Source organism: Protopterus annectens, chromosome 2.part0, assembly GCF_019279795.1.
Source record: "Protopterus annectens isolate FY-2018-M chromosome 2.part0, PAN1.0, whole genome shotgun sequence".
NCBI lineage: Eukaryota > Metazoa > Chordata > Ceratodontiformes > Protopteridae > Protopterus > Protopterus annectens.
This window is the reverse complement of record NC_056728.1, coordinates 1,007,753,767-1,007,774,732: the sequence shown is the minus strand read 5'-3', so window position 1 is coordinate 1,007,774,732 and position 20,966 is coordinate 1,007,753,767. Positions and strand designations below refer to the sequence as shown.

General features: G+C 38.4%; 1 protein-coding gene across 13 annotated transcripts in view; it reads right to left on the bottom strand.

Moving 5' to 3' along the window:
• LOC122793337 (PDZ and LIM domain protein 5-like) overlaps nt 1-20,966 on the bottom strand; it is a 2,364,325-nt gene that overhangs the window by 333,583 nt on the left and 2,009,776 nt on the right. For all 13 annotated transcript variants that reach the window (XM_044061256.1, XM_044061255.1, XM_044061265.1 and 10 more), the window contains one exon: nt 16,809-17,022. In XM_044061256.1, coding sequence (XP_043917191.1) covers nt 16,809-17,022 — 214 coding nt within the window. The remainder of the gene's footprint in view (nt 1-16,808; nt 17,023-20,966) is intronic.

Genomic DNA, 20,966 nt, shown 5'->3' with positions numbered 1-20,966 from the left:
AGGTACATGCAAAAGGGTGCATTATACCCTATTAGTGGTCTGAGGAGGGTCGACTACAGTGGAGCTGTAACATCTCTTGACCTGGATGCTATGCCCTTGCTTATGAGGTGCGCAATGTAGAAGGCTTTCCTTACCACTGAGGAAACTTGTTCGTCAAACTTCGGATTGCTGTCAACCTATGTTCCCAAGTCTCACACCACTGGGTTGGAAGTCAAGGGAGGTATTGTCAATACAGTAATTTGTAGAGAATTCCATTTTGCCAAAGGGAATAATAATGCATTTTGTTTTGCATTTAGTTTTATACCATGGCTTTGTCACCAATCATTTGTTTGTGTTAGCTCTTCTTGTAATATTTTGACATCATTGGGGAACTCTGACTTCTCCCAGTTTGTAATCATCAGCAAACATGGTGAGCCAAAGACAGTCTACTTTGACCTGGAGTTCTGAGAAATCAAAACAGTAAGGGCCCAGCACAGACCCCTGTGGTACTCCACTGATGACAGGTCTATTGGTGGGGGTGGAGTCACCAATTTTGACAGAGTGTGTTCTGTCGATGAACCAACTGGCTACCCATCTAGTACCTTAAGGGTTAATCTCTATCTGGGAGAGCTTCTCAATGATGCCAGAGTGGGGAATTGTGTCAAAAGCCTTGGTAAGACAGAGATAGCCATTGTGCATGGTCTTACCTTCATCCATGACTTTGGTGACATTCTCAAAGACCACCACTAGGTTTAATAAGCATGGTCTACCCTTAAGAAAGCCAAACTGGGTTGGGACCAGCATTTAGAGGTCGCCTATATCCTTGTTGATAAAGTCCATAATAATTCTTTCCAAGACCATGCAGATGAGGCTGGTTAAACATATGGGTCTGTAGTTCCCAGGGTCAGTTGATGTCCCTCCCATTTGTGCAGGGGGATTATTGCTGCTGTTCTCCATTCTGCAAGAACATAGCCAGTTCTCAAGCTATGATTAAAAATAATGCCAAGTGGGTCAGCTAGGTCTTGTTTTAGCTTGTTTAGAAAACAACTTGGGATATTATCTGGTCCCACTGAGGACATGTTTTTGGCCTGGGCGAGAGAGATGCTTTGGGATAGGGTGGTAAAGTCTGCGCTGAATCTGTCAACTAGCAGCTTGGCAATATCTTCCAGTGTAGTATGAGTGTTCCCATCTACATTCAGTTCAGCACATAGCTGGACATTCCCTACTAGACTTCGGGTGTAGCTAAAGAATACCTTATGATTATCCTTTGCTAGGGATGCAATTTTAGTTTCATAATTTGCTTTAGAAGACTTTACAAGTTTTTTTGACTTTCTTGTTTAGGCTTAGGAGGGAACTCTTCCTGTGAGGAGTGATATCCCTCTCACTTTTGAACAACATTTTCTTCCTCTTGTCATAGAATCTGTTTATACTTGAAGTCCACCACAGTGGCTTGTTTTTATGGGAAGACCTAGTTTTGATCCAGTCAGGTACAGCAGAGTTTACAAAGCCACTTAACTGCTTGTACAGGGCATTTGCATATACTTTTGAAAAGTGATCACTGATGTCTGCGATTGTGGGTGGTATGAAGCTTTTTATACTATTGCTTAGTAGGCTGTAGTGAGCTTTAGTAAAGTTTTTTTATAATTTTTGTTCCTGTGAGGGTGTCAGTTCGAGAAGTTACTTCAAACGAGACTGATTTGTGGTCTGACCTAACTAGGGAAGGCATCATATGGGGAAGTACACTGACCCCCATGTTGGTGAGTACTATGTCCAGAACATTAGAGCACCTAGTGGGTGTAGAGTATCTGTTCCAGAGCATTCGTTTTAAAATCCAGAAACCTCTGGGTGAGTGCTTTTTGCTTGTGTATATCCCCCAGTCTATGGAAAGATAGTTGAAATCTCCCATGACTAAGGTGTTGGCCTGTATTGTGAGGGATTCCAGTAAATCGAGGTAGGTGGTGTGCTTATCCTGGTTCATGGTGGGGGATCTATAGATAGAAATGATGTGGTATGGTACTTTCCCAATAGTTAACTGGACATGAAGTAGTTTGAGACAATCATGCTGTTTGAACAGTCGAAGTGTATTTGGTTTTAATGAAGATGGATACACCTCCACCTTTGGTTCCTTCATGGTCATTTTGAGGTCTGAACATGTAGAAGGTTGAGGTACTCTCAGAGGGCTTGAGCCATGTCTCGGTAACTGCACACACGTTAACATCCTCTAAGTAGAGAAGTGCTTCCAGTGAGTGGAGTTTCATGTTTAAACTCCTAACATTAAGCAGCTTGACCCTGAGTTTGTCTTGATTTGATTTTGTTACGTTGGAAAATTTGTTGTTTTGACATTGCCTGAAAAAAAGGCACTATGGGGGAAGCAAGGGCTTTTGCCAGTGTCCAAAAGCCTAGTGGGGCTGGTGCAGACCATCTCTAGCATGGCAGCAAGGTCTGTCTAGCATATCATCCCAGGCTGACAGATACTGGATTCTCTTGACTGACACAAGAAGCTGACCCAATTGTTCAAGTCAATCATTTATTTATATTGTGGCATTGTCCTGGGTGAGGACAGGATACAGCTTAAAGCTAGAGACTGTCTGGGACACACTCAGAGAGTTCTGTCATATATGGTCCAGACAGGTATGCCTCAAGTCATTCACTCCAACATGGACTACGGCAGAGTCATAACAGTACTTGTTGTTGAGTGATTTGAGTGCATGCATGAATTGTCAGATCCTGGCAGCTGAGAGTGACCTTCTCCTTGTCCAGTCTGGTGAGGGGTATATCTGTCTGTCTCACTATGGAGTTGCCTATGACCATGACATTTGATGAGTTTTGCCTTAGGGGCTTATTTGTTGAGACACAGGTGTGTGGGTTGATATGTGTAGTGGTTTCTTTTCGCTTAGTGATGAGTGTGGGTGGTGTGCATTTGGGAGGTCTCTGTTCTTTTGGTAGGCTTTTAGTGAGAACCTCAACATATGCTGGTTTGTGTGTTGTGACCTTATTTTGTGTTAGAGGTGAGGTTTGCGTGACAGGTGAAGCATGTGTGCAGACAACCTATCTGATGTCTAGTTTGTTTTTACAGGAGATAATTGACTCCAATTCCAATGTATTGCATCTCTCACATAAGGTGTTAGTTTGCTTTATGAGTAATCCCTGTCAGTATACATGAGGCACTTGCTACAATGCCTCAGGATACCCATATCAATCAAGCTGGCAGGAGAAATGATGGGAAACTGACCATCCATTCTGGCAGGATTTTTCTGAATGTGGTACTTGAGGAAGAAGTGGGCTAGCTGGACTTGGTCACAAACAGCAAAAATGAAGCAGTAATCAATTAAATAAGTTAAAGTGCAGTGCTGGCTTAAAATATACTTTTTTCAGTGGATGCCTTGGATTTCAGTGCAGATGCATTTTCAAATGTCGAACTGAGCACAAACTAATGCAAACGTGAGGCTTACATACGGGCAAATCTAAACAGTTTTAACACAACTTCCAGTGGGAAAGCCCCAAACTGAGCCTTTCTCCAGCAATCTTCCAACTCAGATGGATCCTGAGCTACAGCGTCTATATTACATAATCGAACTTTTAAAAGTTCTAACGTCATATGGTCGACACCATATGATCGAACTTTTAAAAGTTCAAAAATGGGGGGGGGGGGGTATAATCCAAAGAAAAAACTTACTTGAATGGTTTAAGCAGGTGTCAAGCCCCCCCCCTGCACCCGCATCCCCACACTCTTTAAATATACCACTCCGAGATCGCACTACAGTGCAAAAAAGGGAAATCTTCCCATTCCGCACTGTACGGAGATCTTCATTGAAACATTCAAACTTTTAAATGTTCGATCATATGGTGTCAACCATATGATGTTCAAACATTTAAAAGTTCGACAACGTGATATACCCCTGAGCTACACACTTCTGCTACATGGGTGGAGGGAGGCCCTCCTAATGTAAGATGCCTGGTTTAAGAGCACAGTGATACCAAACAGTCAAGGCAAGGAAACACAGTTTCTAGATGTGAAGGAGTAAGGGAGAGTCACTTAAAGGTCAAAGTGAGAGTGTTTAGTAGTATACAATTAGATGACCTGCAGTGGTACAGTACAGTTGTGTACACTTACCATAAATGGAGATGTTCAAGTGTATTCACTGTTGCAGTCATCACTTGTGTATTATCCCTGCTGGGTAGCCCTCAGCTGGCCTGAATACCAGAGTAAAGATTATCCCTCATGCTCCGACTGCAGGTCACCAGGGCCTGACGTCAGGGCTATAAAGCAAAGCAGCCAACGCCATTACATCAGTTTTTCTTGCCCCAACCTATAGGAGGACTACCCGGAAGGCCCGAGGAAGGCCAAACAGGGGGATGCCCATAGGTATAAATTGGCATGAAGGAAACAGAGAAAGAAAGAGAGGGGGAAGGAGGGAGGGAAAAAGTACAGTTGTGTACACTTACCATAAATGGAGATGTTCGAGTGTATTCACTGTTGCAATCATCACCTGTGGGTTATCCCCGCTGTGGTAGCCCTCGGCCGGCGCGAAAACCAGAGTCAACGTTTTTCTGCGTCAGCTGCTGTCACCTGTAGACTGACGTTAGGTCGTCAGTGCTATAAAGCAAGGCAGCTGACACCATTACATCAGTTTTTCTTGCCCTAACCAGTCAAAAGCCCCAGGAAATAGGGCAAAGTGGTCCTGGTGGCTAACAACCAACCCAAGAAGCTTATGTCTCCCTAATGAAAGAGGAAATAAATAAGGATAGAGGGTAACCAGGACTGCAACAGTGAATACACTCGAACAGTAAGTGTACACAACTGTACTATGTTCTTTGAGTTTCACTGTTGCAGTCATCACCTGTGGGAGGATTCCCAAAGCTGAGGAGAGGCGTGGAAGGCTTAGAGACCTAGGCATGGGTAAGCAAGCCCTGCTGAACTGGAGAGGCAAACCCTGCCCTAGCCTTAGAGAAAAGAGGAAGGTGGTAATGCTTTGTAAAGGTATGGACCGAGGTCCTGGTGGTAGCTTCCAAGATGTCCCTGGTGGTCCCGATCACACCTCCAGCATTTAGGAAAAATTAGATGATGTCAGCTTGGGGTATAAAAATACCTATGAAAACACTTCCAAGTAAAAATACTAAACATTCTGGACTTGGTAGCAAACCTGGGAGTCATATACATGTCCTCCAATTTTTCTCTTGTACACTGCTTTTCCAGTCTTGCTCCCCAATCTTTACTAACCTCCTCTGATTCTTATTATGCAATACTTTATATGCCCTACTAATTATCCCTTTTTTAACAGCAGTTTCTGGTCTTTATTCGACTAAACCCCCCCATTAGAGCAGGTGTTTCATTTAAGTTTGCCCTAACCCTTTCTCTTTGCCTGTACTCTGATTACAGTTTTAGTAGGGAAGGCAGTCTCTAGCCTGCAGTCCAAATGTCTTCCTGGCCCCTTACCACACTATTACATCCCGCTCTCTGTTACTTGCTCCCAATATCTTGATTCTTTTGCCAGTTTTCTTCAGTAAATTCCATCCCCCTCTTGCCTATTTTGTGTACCTCTACTTCCAGTCATATCAACTGGCAAAATCTCTTTTTTTCCATCTTTGTGTTGGCTTAGTTCTTAGTAGTTTTGCTACTTTCTGAATGTAATGTTCTGAATGGTTGCTATTACTCTCCTTAAGGATCTGCATTCAAAATACCATTATCACCCCTTTCCATTCTGAATTATATCTTTCTGCTTCAGTTATGTATATGAACCTTAACTGTGTGGCTTTAAAATATCCATTCAATTCAGGTAATCCCAAAACCACCTTGTTGTACTGGAAGGATCACCTTATCCCAACTTAACACTTGCCCTCTTCCCATCCCAGATAAATTCCTTCAACTCTATTAATTATTGTCCACAATTTCTCCTCTGGTTGATGTATTACATTATCAAACATTTAGCTTGTTGAACACCTAAACAGCGAAAGCTTAAAAATGCGAATGGCCACTTCTGCAAATATTTTCATAGGGAAACAATTCGCTTGGCCGTGGGACACTAAAACAAACTTTCCAACCCTAATTATTAGGGGGGCTATGCCCCCCACCCCCTCAACTAAATATACTAACTCCGAGATCACTGTACATTGGGGAAAAGGGCAAATTCCACACAACGGCCAACCAAATTTTTTCCTTATGAAAAAATTTGCGGAAGTGGCCATTCGAGGTTTTAAGCTTTCATTGTTTAGCTGTCGATGTTTAGGTGTTTCTCAAGCTAAACCTTTGCTGTTCTAATACAGACCCGATAAAAATATGCCCGATGATGCATATGTAAAATTAAAGGAACTGTAAACATTTTCAATGTTTGTTTCTTACATCCATAAACAAGAGCTTACAGTTTCTCAGTTTTTGTATTACCTTGTCTTTAGTCTCTTCCCACATATCCTTAGCTGTCATAACAGAAGCCTTTTTAATCTGTTCTCTTAAATAACTCATCTTATCATGTCCCCATAAGTATGGGCATTGTTGAACCAATTCTTATGTGGGTATATAACTTATGGCTACATTCTTTGTTTTATCTTCATTAATTTTATATCCCAAAATAATTGAACTGTCTCAGAATGTTCTACAACATTGAGATGTCCTTTTCTGGATTTATAAAGTACAAAATAATATCTGCAAATAAAGCCAGCTTTTCTTGATTACCATACCAATTATATCCTTGCATTTCTGAATCACCGATTTTCTTTCCCAATGGCTCTAAATTTACAGGAAAAAAGGAGAAGGAAGACACCTCTGATTGGTTCCTCTTTTCAAACCCATCTTATCAGAGAGAAACCCTCCCACTGTAAGTCTTGCCTCTGATCTTTCATATACTCCTAATTAACCTTTTTATTGTATCAGGGAATGCAATACTTTCATTACCCTACTCATAAAATCCCAGCTTACTCTTCTGAATGCTTCCTCTGCATCAATACCCATCAACAGCAGCAGTAATTTCTTACATTCAATTTCCTTGTGGATCATCATTGTTCTATTAATGCTGTTAAATATTTGCCTCCCCTCAAAAAAAAAAACACTGATCTAGATCTCATCAATTTTGGCAGCACCTCTGCTATTCTTTTAGCTAGTACAGATGTAAGCACTTTATAACCATGGTTTAAACTGAAATGGGTCTGTATAAAGCTAGATCTGATGGGTCTTTACCGTCCTTAGGTAATACAGACACAACAGCTTTTTTCCAAGATGCCGGTGCTTCCCTTCTTTTAAAATACAGTTAAACAAAACATTCCAGTTCTTTATCACTTTTTCCCTCCCAGCTTCTAAACTTCCACAGAAATACCATCTGTTCCTGGAGTCTTTCCTGAAGATTGATTATACAGCACTGTTTTTATCTCAACCTCTCCTATTTAAACTGTTAGTTGTTGAGCCTCATCTACCTCTAACTTTGGCATAACTAAGTCTTCCATAAATATTTCCACTTGTGCTCTTTCTTGATTTCCACATTTCTCTGCTTTATACAAATGTTCATAACATTTCCAAAATATGTCTAAAACCTCTACAGGGTATCTGGTTATTTTTCTTCTTATAGGCTCCCTAAGTTTGGCAACAATCCTTTCTACTTTCTGTTGCCTAAGTCATCATGCTAAAAGCTTTTGTGTTCTGAAGTTATTAAAAATAGTAAGAGTGATCTTTCTAAACTCATACATATTATACAGATACCCCCTTATTTTCTCTTTAGCACTCTGCATTTGTAGCTGTTCTTGTTCTGTGAGATTCCCCTTATTCTACAATACTATAAGCATTGTTAGCCTAAGTAATTCCTTTTAATTCTCAACCACATCTTTTCTGTTTTGTTTCTACCCTGTTTTACACTTCCCATTTTCATTTTATCATACTCATTAGCTATAACTTCTGATGATCTTTCCATCTTTCCTAATAAAGCTCTAATAATTTCCATTACCCATTCCTTAAATTCTTGTCTTTTTAACAGGTAGGTGGGAAGGCATCACTGTGTCATTTTCACTTCATTGCCCTGAATTTTTACATTTTGTACTGGTGCATGATCTGAAATAGTTATTGAATGTTTGTTGAAGCTTTCAATTAAATGCAACTGTTCATGTGAAATATAAATTTAGATCTATTCTACCCAGTTATTAGAGAATATGTAATATTGTTACCAGGAGGAAGACAGATGGAAGCAATAACAAGTTTTTTTGTATGGATTCAGATGGCAGTTGAGGATGAGTTCAGCTGGGAGGAAGTCAGGAATTGTGGAGTGGTATGGTGAGAGGTTAAGGTTGTTAGAGTACAAGATGGCTACACCACCCCTTTTTTACAGGTCTATCAGATCGGAAGATGTTATAACCAGGTGGGAGTATTTCACTGTTTGAGATATGTGGCTTAAGCCAGGTTTCAGATAGGGAAAGAATATTAGGGATACTGAGAGCTATCCATGAATGCAGCTCAGTAACTTTGTTAGGCTCTGAATATTCAGTGATTAAATGGTTAAGTCTTTGGCTGGAAATGATTGTTGTGGCCGAGGTTGGTGATTGTAAGAGGTGTAAGACTGGGGCAGTGTGGAGGTAGTTGTGGAGGTAGCTTTGGGGAGAGTGAGGGTGGGGTGAGAAGAAGAGGGGTCAGGGTTGGGATGAACATCACCAGAACAGAGTAGTTGTTTAGAGAGAGGAGAGAGTGTAGTAAATGATAGATAGAATTTGTATAGTTTTGACTTAGCTTTAGGGGAAGATTTAAGAACCTGTAATAAGGGTGGTTTAAATGGACTTGAGGTAAAGGAAGTAAAAAGATTTGGGGAGATAGTAAAAGATGGAAGTAGTTTGGAGGTATGCTGTATGAGTGAGACGTTGGAGAGCATCGGAGTGGGTCAGACCGATTGGAGTGGTAAGAGGTGGTGATACAGAGAAAAAGTAGTAGTGTAGAAAATATTAGTAGATATTGCATGTTAGAGTAGAATATGGTTAGGTTGGGAGAGTAGGTAAACAGTGGTGTGTAGGAAGTGATGTTGATAAGATTGACAGATTAGTAAGGTGGGGGTGCCAACTGGCAGGAAGTGGAGTTAAAGCTCAAGTACTGAAACAGCAGGAGAGAATAACTAGGAGAGGTATACAGGACTGAAAAAACTATTAACTTTGATAGAGAGTAGCAGACAGGGAAAGAGGGTTTGGTAGGCAGTAGGAGCAGTTCAGGTAGGAGGTATAATTTAGAGAGGAGTAGAGTAGATTGGAGGGGGGTTGGAAGAAAAAGGAATAGCAAGACAAATGTAAGAGAGAACATAGCTGCAGGGTGCGGTTTGCAGGTGAGAAAGAGCCACCACAGGAGTAATCAAGGATTAATGGTAGCAGATATCCTTTACAGATGAGGTGTACATACTTAGATGGTATTCACTTGAGAGGGATGCACACTGGAGGTACTTCACTGTAGGTGAATTTCCAGCTAGAGTGAGCCAGTGGGTGTCAGGGATGCTCAGGTAGCTTGATTATTATATTTTCCCATTTAGCTCCCCTTGACACATCCACACTATTGCAAATCAAGTTCCAAGTACCTATAAGCCACATTTACTGCTGAAAGCTGATTTCTTCCAAAATTTTCTTAAGCTCTACAATAGCAGATTTTGGGAGAATGCAAATATACACTAGTGTAATCCTCCTCCCTTGCCAAAGCCCCTTACCACCACAAATTTAACATTATTGTTCTTTTTTCCCTCTTCTATCACTACTGGAGAGCCTCTAGCAATTAGTATAATTACTCCCTCTTTTGTCCCTAATGTCATGCTGAATATCCATCCCAAAATCCTTTCTTTGTCAAATTCACATGCTTATTCCTTTTCAAATGTGTCTTCTGCAACCACTGCTATTTGCACTCCGCATTTCTTAATATAATCAATATAATTCAATACTTATGTCTATACTTGTAAGGCCATTTATTCTAAGACAATATGGATAATATAGCCACTATGATAAAGAGATAATTTTGACACCTATTATACATGGCAGCTTGTTTGAATGTGTACTTCCAACTTCTATGTTACATACACACACACAGTTTGTAATGCTGATGTTTTGCACATTTTTTTCTTCTCATCTCCATTTGAACCTGCCACTTTTTCAAAAGACTTTTTGTTTTAATGGAAGCTCGTAAACATAAACAAACTAAATACATTTTCAAAACACCCTTATCCCATATTAACTTACACACAAAACTATGAACATCTTCAAAAAAATGAAGTTTAACCCTCCAGAAAGGAACGACTGCCTCAAATCAACAGCTGCACCCACAGACACTACCTAACCTAAAATTTAATGGTAAAGCACATGCTACAGTCTGTGTTCCCACTTGCATTGATTGTTGTCTGTTTTTTCCCTCTCATCTCCATCCCCCTCCCAGATATGAAAAACAACTTGTATGCTTTCAGAAAACGTTAACTTTAACCCTAATAAAAAGTGCATTGGCTATCTTTAAATAAAAAACTAAACTGTGCACTGTTCTATTAAATGTATTAATGAATTCAGGCTGCCAAGGAAGCTATCTGTTATTCATTTCCCATAATGAGCTGCTTACCTCTGCACATTTAAATGTTGCATTTCTCTCAGCAAAGAATGCTCAGAACTCTCAAGATTAATTGCTTGCATTTGCAGACAGCTCACCTCCATGAAAAAGTACTCAGCAATGAATCTTTGTAAATTTCACTCAGAACAGAATATGCAGCTGCCTTCGGCTGCATACTTCATGACTCCAACTAAAATAATTGCTAATGGAATAAAATGAGCTAGTATCTTTGCAGTTGTAAGAAGCTTAGCACTTCTCATGGCCTTCATGATTTTGTCTTATTTTCACAGCCTACTTGCTTACAAAACACTTACTTATAACTTAAGGTTAAAGGCATTAATCGACATTCACCCTTGTAAAAATATGAGAAAATATCTTAAATAGTCAGGGCACTTTTACAGCCCAAGGTCACAGGATATTAACATTAAACCTGCTTTTATCCAGCCTTTAGTCTCTTGTTATACTGCAAATCCTATATATTTTACAACTAAAAAAGTATTTTCATGCTTTAATATCTTTCACACATACAACAGCCACTGAAAAGACCCCCCCCCACACATTTTAAATATTCTTGACTACAAACTACATAGAACTGCTTTACTGTATACAGCATGCAGTTTGTATCATGCACTTTATATCATTAAATGTTTACACAAATGCTAGGAATAAAAATTAAAATCAAACACAATGCTGCTTCCCAGGTTAACACCACTGCTCAGAAAAATTTTAAAAATAACAACATCAACCAAGTACTGAGCAGAAGTGAAAGTGAAGGTAAAAATCTTTCAAAAAATAACAGTTCCAGTTGTAATTCGATGTAGTTTAATAAAGTTAAACGGATAAGCGCTTTCACTATATCAGCTTCATCAGATCCATGATTAAACCTCCTAACAGACAATCTACATATAAAGAGAGCCATAAAAAATCAACCAATCATAGAAATCAATTTAACTCAAGCTTCTGCTTAAAGTCACAACATATTACAAACAGTTGCAAAGCACAACATATCTCATATAAAAAACTATCCACATATGATAGCTAAAATCTCCTATAAAATGTATGAAGAATAAAAAAGGGTAAAAGATGCAAGCTTATTGTAAATACTGCCATATATAATGAATGACTCATTCATACTTAACCTGGGACCACTGTTCCAATTCATATAGGTATTGTCAAATCACAGCCTTTCCTTTCAATGAACATCCTAACCCTTAAAAACATGAAAACACAAAAGCACATAGCAGCATAACATGTAAAAATGTATATAAAGTATTAAAGCATAAAAAATAATAATATATTAATGCATAAAAACGTATTAATGCTTAAAAAACATATATAAAATATCTAGAACTCATCATCATATATGTGAAAAGAATATATACTGAGTAACTATTAAAACCTGCTATCATTTTACATGCCTCCGCTGCCTCAACCTCAGTTTTATAGACACCCTTTCATTTAATCCAGAACCCCTATCTGCTCTCAATATTATTATCCAGTCACTCTCTTTGCCCTCAGTGAACGTCCTAACGTCACCTCCCCTGGAAGTTGGGGTGATGACTTCTAACACTCTGAAGAGAAATTCATGATACTGACCATTCGTAGCAACATGTTTAGCTAAAGCGTTGTGTAGTGTGCCTTTCCTAATATGATAATTGTGTTCTCTCATCCTATCTCTAAGCGGGCAGTTGGTCTTACCCACATAGAAGGAGGAGCACATCTGGCACACTGCTAAATAGACGACATGAATGGTCATACAGCTGGCTTCCACAGTACTATGAAATACTCTTTTTAAATCCGGATGAAAAAACTCAACGTTACTATCAATAAATGGGCAAAAGTTACAGTGACCACATGGTCTCATACAACCGGTTTCTGTAGGGCGTCTATCCAATCTTGGATAACACAACAACCTTTTTAAGTTGTGTTTATTCCTGAAAAGAAAACGTGGGGCTTCTCCCACTATCTGCTTAAGGTCATCATCAACCTGCAGGACACACCAAAACTTGTTAACAATCTCCCTAATATCAGACTGATCTGATGAATAAATAGTCTGAAACTTGACACAAGATTCAATCTTTCCCATCCCTATACTATTTGGGTCCATCGGTCCAAAGTACGGCCTAGCTGTTGTTGAACGTAAATTATTAACCTCATCCAAATACTGATTGACCTCACTCTCATTATAGCCCCTTTCCACTAACCTCTTTCTCAGGTTATCTGATTCATTGGCAAATCCTATATCCATAGGGTTCAGCCTAGAGGCCCTAATCGCCTGCCCTTTCATGATGTTCCTGAATATAAATGGTGGATGCATACTCGTTCTCATGAGTAATGAATTACAATGACAGGCCTTGCGGTATACTCCAGTGTTGATAATCTCATCAGATAGCCTTTCCACAAATAAATCTAGCAACTCAATCCTATGGTCAGAGAAATGCATGGTAAACTTGAGGAAAGTAGTTAAACTATTCATCAAGGTATGCATGGACTACAGTTGTACTGGTGTCCCTCTCCATAGCACAAAAAGGTCATCGACAAAACGCCGATAGAACACTACATGCTCTTCAAATAATGTTTCACGAAACAACACATGTTCCTCCCAATGGGCTAAGAAGATGTTGGCATAGCTGTTCGCACAAGGTGTGCCCATAGCTACACCATCACATTGCCTATAAAAAACATCTCTAAACATGAATAGATTATTTTCAAGGACCAGTTCTAAAAAGTGTACTATCAAACCAATTTTAACTTCTCCATAACCACTATGTTTCCTCAAATATTCTAATACATACACCAGTACTTGGTTGATGTTATTATTTTTAAGAATAAAAATTGTTTTACTTAATTACATTTTTCCCTTCTAAGCATTAATGACAAAGTGGGGTAACATGATTTACAGTCCACCCACAAGTTGAACAAAGTCAATAAAAGTCCATTTTTCAGCTACTCTTTCTTACAAAGCCACCTTTCACAAATATGATTCCCGCTTTATAGTCACCCATTTATTGACTAATTTTAGTGTTGCTGCTCTTCCTGTTCATCTCCATCTCACATCAGACTGTTTAAGGTCTTCTTGATTCTTCTAGTCAACACCTGAGCTTTTTCTGTCTCTCAAACATTTTCCTTCAGAACACTGGAAACGTTTTCACTGGCAAAGTCACTCTATTCACTTTAATGTCAGAAGCAGTGCCACATTCTGCTTGCTGGCTCACTTTTTGTTGGATAACTTTTTCTTTCTTCCTTATGCTGTTCTGTATCAAAATATTACTTTAATCCTACAAAACAAAATACTCTGAAGACAACTGGATATAGCAGTTTGAATCTCACACTTGCCTCTCAACATTCCCTGATTGCTGGGATAAATTTGCTTCTTTTCTGCATGGTGTACAGTGAATAATCATTTTCTACAAACACTTTGCTGTCTCCAATTTTTAATACTTTGCCCTTCTGACACAGTTTTGTCAGGATCAACTCTTTCTTTACTAATATAAGTTTTCGTTGCCTTCTGATAGCCAGATGTTTGGAGCATACAGTTGATACGCCCTTTCAATTAACACAAACTATCCTGTAACACCAATTCAATTGCTTATTTGTGTTTTCCTGAAATTAGAACAGTCTGCCCATTCTAGTTTCTCTGGTACAGCAGAATATTTCAGGTTATTTCTGTACATTCAGTCTTCTAGCTTTACTATTTTTTGAAACTGCTCTTCTTGAGAAGCTTCAGCTTTTTCTTCATTTTTATCTTTTGATTTTTGCATCAGTTCACCTGAACAGCTAGTTAAAGCTTCTATTTTTTCAGCCTTTTGTTATTTGAGTTGATATAGTCCTTCAATATGTTATTTAATCACCTCTGAGAACATTTGATTTATTTTTCCTCTAAATTGCTGGAAGCCATTTATCTTGAACTGATTTTTGCTGAAAAGCTGCAGAATCCTTCCTAGACAATGTCCTCTCTTCACCTTTTCGGGTTGATTTTCTTTCAGGTCTTCCAAATTTCTTTACTGGCATCCACATGCAGCAGGTTTACTTGCCACTAACTGAATTTTACCCAAAAACAGTTTCAAAGGCACACATGTTCTCAGTTTCAGTTTTCTCACTGGCAGAGATGAAGTTAAACTGTTGATCAGTGTGCAGCCATCTTGGAAATCTCCAACTACAGCAGGCTCTGTTATGTAAAGATATGCCTGGCTCAGACTGCAGTGTCTGCCTCCCTCAGGCAGAGAAGCTCTGTTTGGTAATATCTCTGCTGAGATCCTAGCACACTTTGAGAAGGGAACACTTACTCAGTGAGATACACAAATCTTCCAATCCCATTTCATAATATAGCAGAAACTATCCCTCCAGTCTGGGATATTTGTTTAAAAAGTCCTATGTACCTGAACAATAAAGTTCAAGGAAGCAACAATATAACAAAAATGTCAAGGAGATATCAAGAAAAAAGGACCCTAAGGGTTCTTCCAAAAAAAAAATCTACATGACTACATAATCTTGAGAAATTACTAATCTAAGTGGTTCCAAGTCCCTCACCTATCCATACAGACTAGTAACTCTTCTCTTTACTCAGTTTGTTATAGACTCTAATAATGATTTGTGTCGAATCCTTTGAAACATGAAAGATCCAACCCTCCTCTTCCTTTGCAGAACAAATGTTACCTCAAATACCCAATTAATGGAGCTCTTCTTAATCTACCTTGTACTGCCCTCCTTGACGCCGAAGGGGACTTTTGAATAGTTTATTGGCTTGGCTTGTAACTGTGTATAGACTGACTGCCTAGTAGTTTTCTCTGGCAAATCCTTCACATACACAACACATTAACAAAAAGAAGAAACAAGGTATAAAGAAACAGTATATCACAGAACAAAAACAATCCACTGATTAAACAAATCAGTAGCTCATGAAGAAAGAAAGAGGGGAAACATAACTTCTGTTTCCAACATTATGTAAGTGGTACTGATATATGTAAATGCATGCAACTTACCATCACCATTATCTAAATTTTTAAGCCAACTATTCATCAGATGTTTATGGTAAAAGCAAGCTGAACAGGGCAAACCACAATTCCCTCTTCACAGCAACAATTTCCAATTCATACTAAGGGATCCCCAAGCACTCCCAGACAAATTGATATATAATCCCCCTAACATTTCCTGGGTCTACCCTAGAACCTTTTTTAATGGGCTGTGCCTGGCACACCATGGGGCATTTCCTGGGAGTTTCCTCACAAGATGCCCAAATCATCTTAAGTGACTTCTCTGAACATGAGTAACATATGCTATGCTACGAGATCATCCTGTACTGCTGAACTCCTTAAAAAAATCACTAAGCAAGCACAACTACACAATGAAAAAAACATCACTTTTGCTGTTTGTATTCCTGACCACAGCCTTTTCATCACTAACCAAAGCTCATGACCACAAGTGAAGCTGTGTAAGTTAATTACATCCTCTGTGTCAACTGCTTATTATTAATGGACTGTAAATTCAAAGCTGCTTACTAGGCTATTGATCTGTGAAGATCCTTAGAAGCCTTGTCATACATATATTTTAAGTAAAAATAAACCAGAGACAAGCATAACATGTAAATCTTGCCTCTGTCCACAAGGGCCAAGGGTGATAAACCAGGGGAGAATTTGCTGTTAACCATCTATCCATCTAGATTACATTTAAATTGCGTAAGAAAAGTAGTTTGCCTTACATGGAGAGGAAGATGATTTCAAAGAAGTGGCATTACCTGAGATACATATCTATTGTTCAAACATGGTGTATTTATTTTGCAAAGGAGATTTATATCTCCTGAGGAGTACATTACTAAATCTAACAGTTGGTAGAAATGTCTCCTTAAAGATGGCTTGACACTGCCCTTTTTCCAGGTGTTGTGCCACACATGTCGTAAGATTAAATCTCCAGGTTCAAAGTGAACACCAACCATTCAACAGGGAATTCCTTAACTTCTACATTTGGAAATCAAGTACTGCAAGCAAGACAAAAGTATGCAATTAATATGCAAGGTGACAGGAAATAAATATAATCAGCTCATGCTCCATCCTTTTTTTTCTGGCAAGTGAATGCTTTCTTGACACTATTAAAAGTGCTGCTGAATTTAGTAGAATACTTATAATCTGTCTATGAAATCACAGAATAAGTCTGCCTAAATGACAATACAATTGTGTCATATTGCATTAAGCACATATGCTGAATGAATATCAATGTATTAGCAACTGTACCTTTCACTGTGCATACCTCTTCTGTGGACAAAAGTACTGCTTAGAGACACTATAAATAAAACACCACTTACCTTATGACAGCGTTGCATTCAGCACACATGGGTGTCCTTTTTCCTGCAGGAATATGCTCAGCCCTCTGTACCAATGTATCCTGGTCCATTGGCTGGGGCTGCGGAGCAGGCCTATTACCTGTACTCCATACCCCTTGCTTAGCTGGAGAGTTTGATGACCATCCAGATTGTGTTACATGTCCAGACATTGCAGTGGCCTTTGGCATACTATGAGCTGAAAAAAACAACAAGTTCAAATTTACAAAATGTCACTGGAAAATATATCTATATTTCACTTTTCAGTAACTGACGAACAAAACAAAACTGTAAGATGGAAAAACAGCTGTCTACTAGGTTTGCAAGTTATGGTGGTTAAACTATTTAGGTAGTTAAATTAACATTTTTTTTTCTGTAAAGTAATATGGCACTGAATTATATGACATTGTTCCTATACAATGAAAAAATGTTAATCCAATTGCTCATGACAGTCTGAAACTGACAAAAGATCCTTCAAGTCCAGACTTAAGATTTAAATTTTTAATGTGTTTGGATGGCAGTTAAAGAGGTCTAAATTGTCTCAAGATTAAATCACATTTTATCTACAAATCAATACACTTCTTAACTTAATGTTATTTGTAAATGTGTATAACAGTAAAAAATGACTGCAAAACCAAGCCAAACCATCTAACATTATCTGGTATTAGATGTCATGGTCTTTAACTCAGCAAAGAAATGACCCTTTATCTCTCCTATTCTCTTTGGGAACATAACACCCAATGTCACTGAACAGATGTACCTAGGCTTAATACTGGATCATACTCTTTCCTTTTCCACACATACACATTTTGTAACCAATAAAGTCATTGCTCAATTAAAACTATATTAAGATAAATTACCTCCTTTCTCCCACTGCTTGTAGAGCCACTGCTAAAAAATATTTTAATACTCAAAACTGGAATATGACCTTCTTTCATACAGCTTAACTCTCCAGATTTTCACAGAATGCCCAAAATTTTGCTTCATATATTTTTGGTCTGTTTATCATGAAATTTGTGGTTTCTGGCAATTCAATGAGGACTGAAACCACTAAAAACTGACAGACATTTGAGTTTCAGACTTCATATCCTTCAGAAAAATGCATGCTAATGAAAGACCTGTTACTCAAGCAACTTTCTAAGTTCATAAGAGCAATATTTAAAATGCGTTCCTATTTTTGGGCCTTTATCCCCCATTATTTTTTTCTTTGTACATATAATGGGAATTCTCTGAGGTTGAATGGTATACCTAACTTTTCCTGTTATGCATTCAGCCCACAATAGTCACAGAAGACAGGCTGCTGAGAATAAAATCTGCAGATTCATTCTGTTAGTAGACCCTCTCATGCACCACTGCAGTCTGATAAAAAAACTCCAATTGGCTTTCAGTGCCTCATATGGCCACTTTTCTTCTAAGCAGTCAAATTTACAAGGTTCTAAAGCATGGTCATTGTGTATTCAGAAGTATACAGGGCAACAATTTCTCTCTGGTAAACTCTCCATTCCAAACTGCTGCAACTACCGGCCTACAGACATCAAAAATCTTGAAAAAATTAGAAGCTTAGATGCATTTAAAGAGCATCTTTTTATTCAATCTACCTGGGACTGCTACCACAACAACAGTTAGGTAATTTACCATCTCTTAAGAGTAATAGAATACATTTCAGAAACTTTTCTCAACCTCTTCATGTGGCATCTTACGTGCATATATTTCACATGTATATAGGAGTGTATATATTATATGTATGATGTCACTGTATTTTATGTACATCTTAGCTTGCATTTTGTATACATTTTCTTTTTCTGAATGCATACTGACTGGATCTTTTAATCTTACCCTATTTGAATATTACTGAATCTCACCATTATGTTTTGTATTTAACATTGTTTAGAAAGACAGTGTTGTATTTTTTGTTCTTTGAGCTCGGGTTGTGGCTGAAAAGGGTCAACAGACCAGTCTACTTACGCAGTGAAACAAATAGTAAATAAATAACTAAATAATGTTGTGTTTGTCTTTCATTACATTTCTGCACCCTTGCAACCTCCAGGGTTGAGCTTGAAATGGTTCCACATGGAGGAGTACTCTAACCCAGTAAACACATACAAAGAAATAAACAAGCAAACGAACTGTACAAATTGCATTTTAGAAAGAGCCTACCGCTATGTATTAAACAAACACAGAACAGGACACAAACCAAAAATCATCTTAAGATCTGATTCAAACAACATCAATGGGTCTACAAGAACAGCAATGTCGCCACACTTCCTAAATAAGTAGCTCAGCAGAAGGCTTCCCCACAGACATCTGCGTGGCTGGTACTTTACTGAAGAGTATTCTGTATGCAGCAGATGCTTCATCAGTGAAAAAACACAAACCACAATGAACAAGATTCAAGGATGAACCACAGTTGGTAAGTAAAAAAAAAAAACACTATTCTTTTGCCACTCTTTGCCAAAGGTGAAGCCATGGTGTGTGTGTACCACAACAAGACAGGGACACAGGAGAAAAGCGTACAGAAATCAAATAATTCAAAAATGTGAGTGAGGCTATGTATGTCACAGGAAAACTTCTGTCCCTGAAAAATTCAAGGAAAGACAACATGAAACTACATTCTGGATGCATTCACGTGCCGAAAATATTTTATAATATGAAGGCCTCTGGTTTCTATTTGTAAGTCTGGGAAGACAATGCCAGCCTGTCTTCTGATCTGCAAACAACTGATAACAAAAAAACAAACCCTCACAGCTTTGTAGAACAAAAAGGGAACAATAGGTCTTTCATAAATTTTATTTGACTTTTGTTTACCGGGAATGCCCATCTAGGTCAAAAGTACCCATTTTCAGCTGAGGCCAGGAAGAAAACCTCCAGACTTAATAGGGTAAACTTATTACAAATCAGACACCCACATACATACACATTACCATTTCTCTACTTATACAGAGGCTAGGGTAGTTTATCATCATACATAGTAATGAAACTACTCGACTTGTTTGACTGTTATGAATTATGGAATTTGGACATAGGACCTCCCTCATTCTGTGCAGCTGTCACCGTTTCTGGACTAGCAGCCAATTTTAAGGTCAAACTACACAGACACACATAAATGAAGTAGAAACCCTCTGTGCGGCATTATTTTGAATCATGGAATCTGAAACTTCTGGCAGTTAACCTATGGCGAGAAGACATTAATAAGACTGAAGGTCACACAGAACAGCCAACTTAAGGAGATAAAAAATTAAATTTTCCCTCAAAGTTCAATCTCCAATGGGCATAAGGGGTATTTTCATGGGGTCTCCAGCGTGTGTAGTATATGCAGTGTGAGCATCTGTCACAGGCAATTTAAAAAATGTAACAGCATATAAGGAGAAGAGAGAAAGTGAACAATAAAATAAAAAAACAGAAAGCACCAGAAAAGTAAAACACAGAATGAGGAAAATATTGGCAGTTCAGTTAATGAGGGAGATTAAATATTTTACTGATGTAATTTGTGACCTACAAAGGTAAAGGAAGAGATGGTAAGACTAAATTATATGAATGGAAATGGCAGAAAAAGATCATGAGAAATTAGAGCCAGTCATATTCATTTACATATCTGGTTATGGTTCTTTAGGAATTATGAAATAACTTGATTTCATTTTTAAGACTCAACCCTTATCTCGATCCAGTAACAGTTTGAAACTGTCAGGATTTTGTAATTACATACCATCAGCAGAACATTTCTCAGAACATAAACCCTCAAGTTAAGGCAATACTTTCATGTTTACACTGAAGGAAAACAGATTTAATGTCCCTGTCTCCTCTTACTGCATATTGTCAAACAGTATATAATATCCAAGATACAATAATTCATGGGACACATTTAGTTTGTATGACCAGTCTTATAAAGACCCTAGAGGTTGCTAGCCTTGTATTAACCTATAAAAGGGTCTGCAGACCATTACAAGCCTTGTCAATAACCAGACATTGACTAAAGGTGAGAATCAAACCCTGTAGCTTGTGTCTGTGAAGTAAACACCTTATCCATTAAGCCAACCACCAAGCTTCTTTGAAGAAACTAAGGGCCTGGTCTATACAACAAATTTAGTTTACTCATGGTGGTAATCTCACATGTGCTTCACTGTTTTTTTCACCTTGTCCATGTTT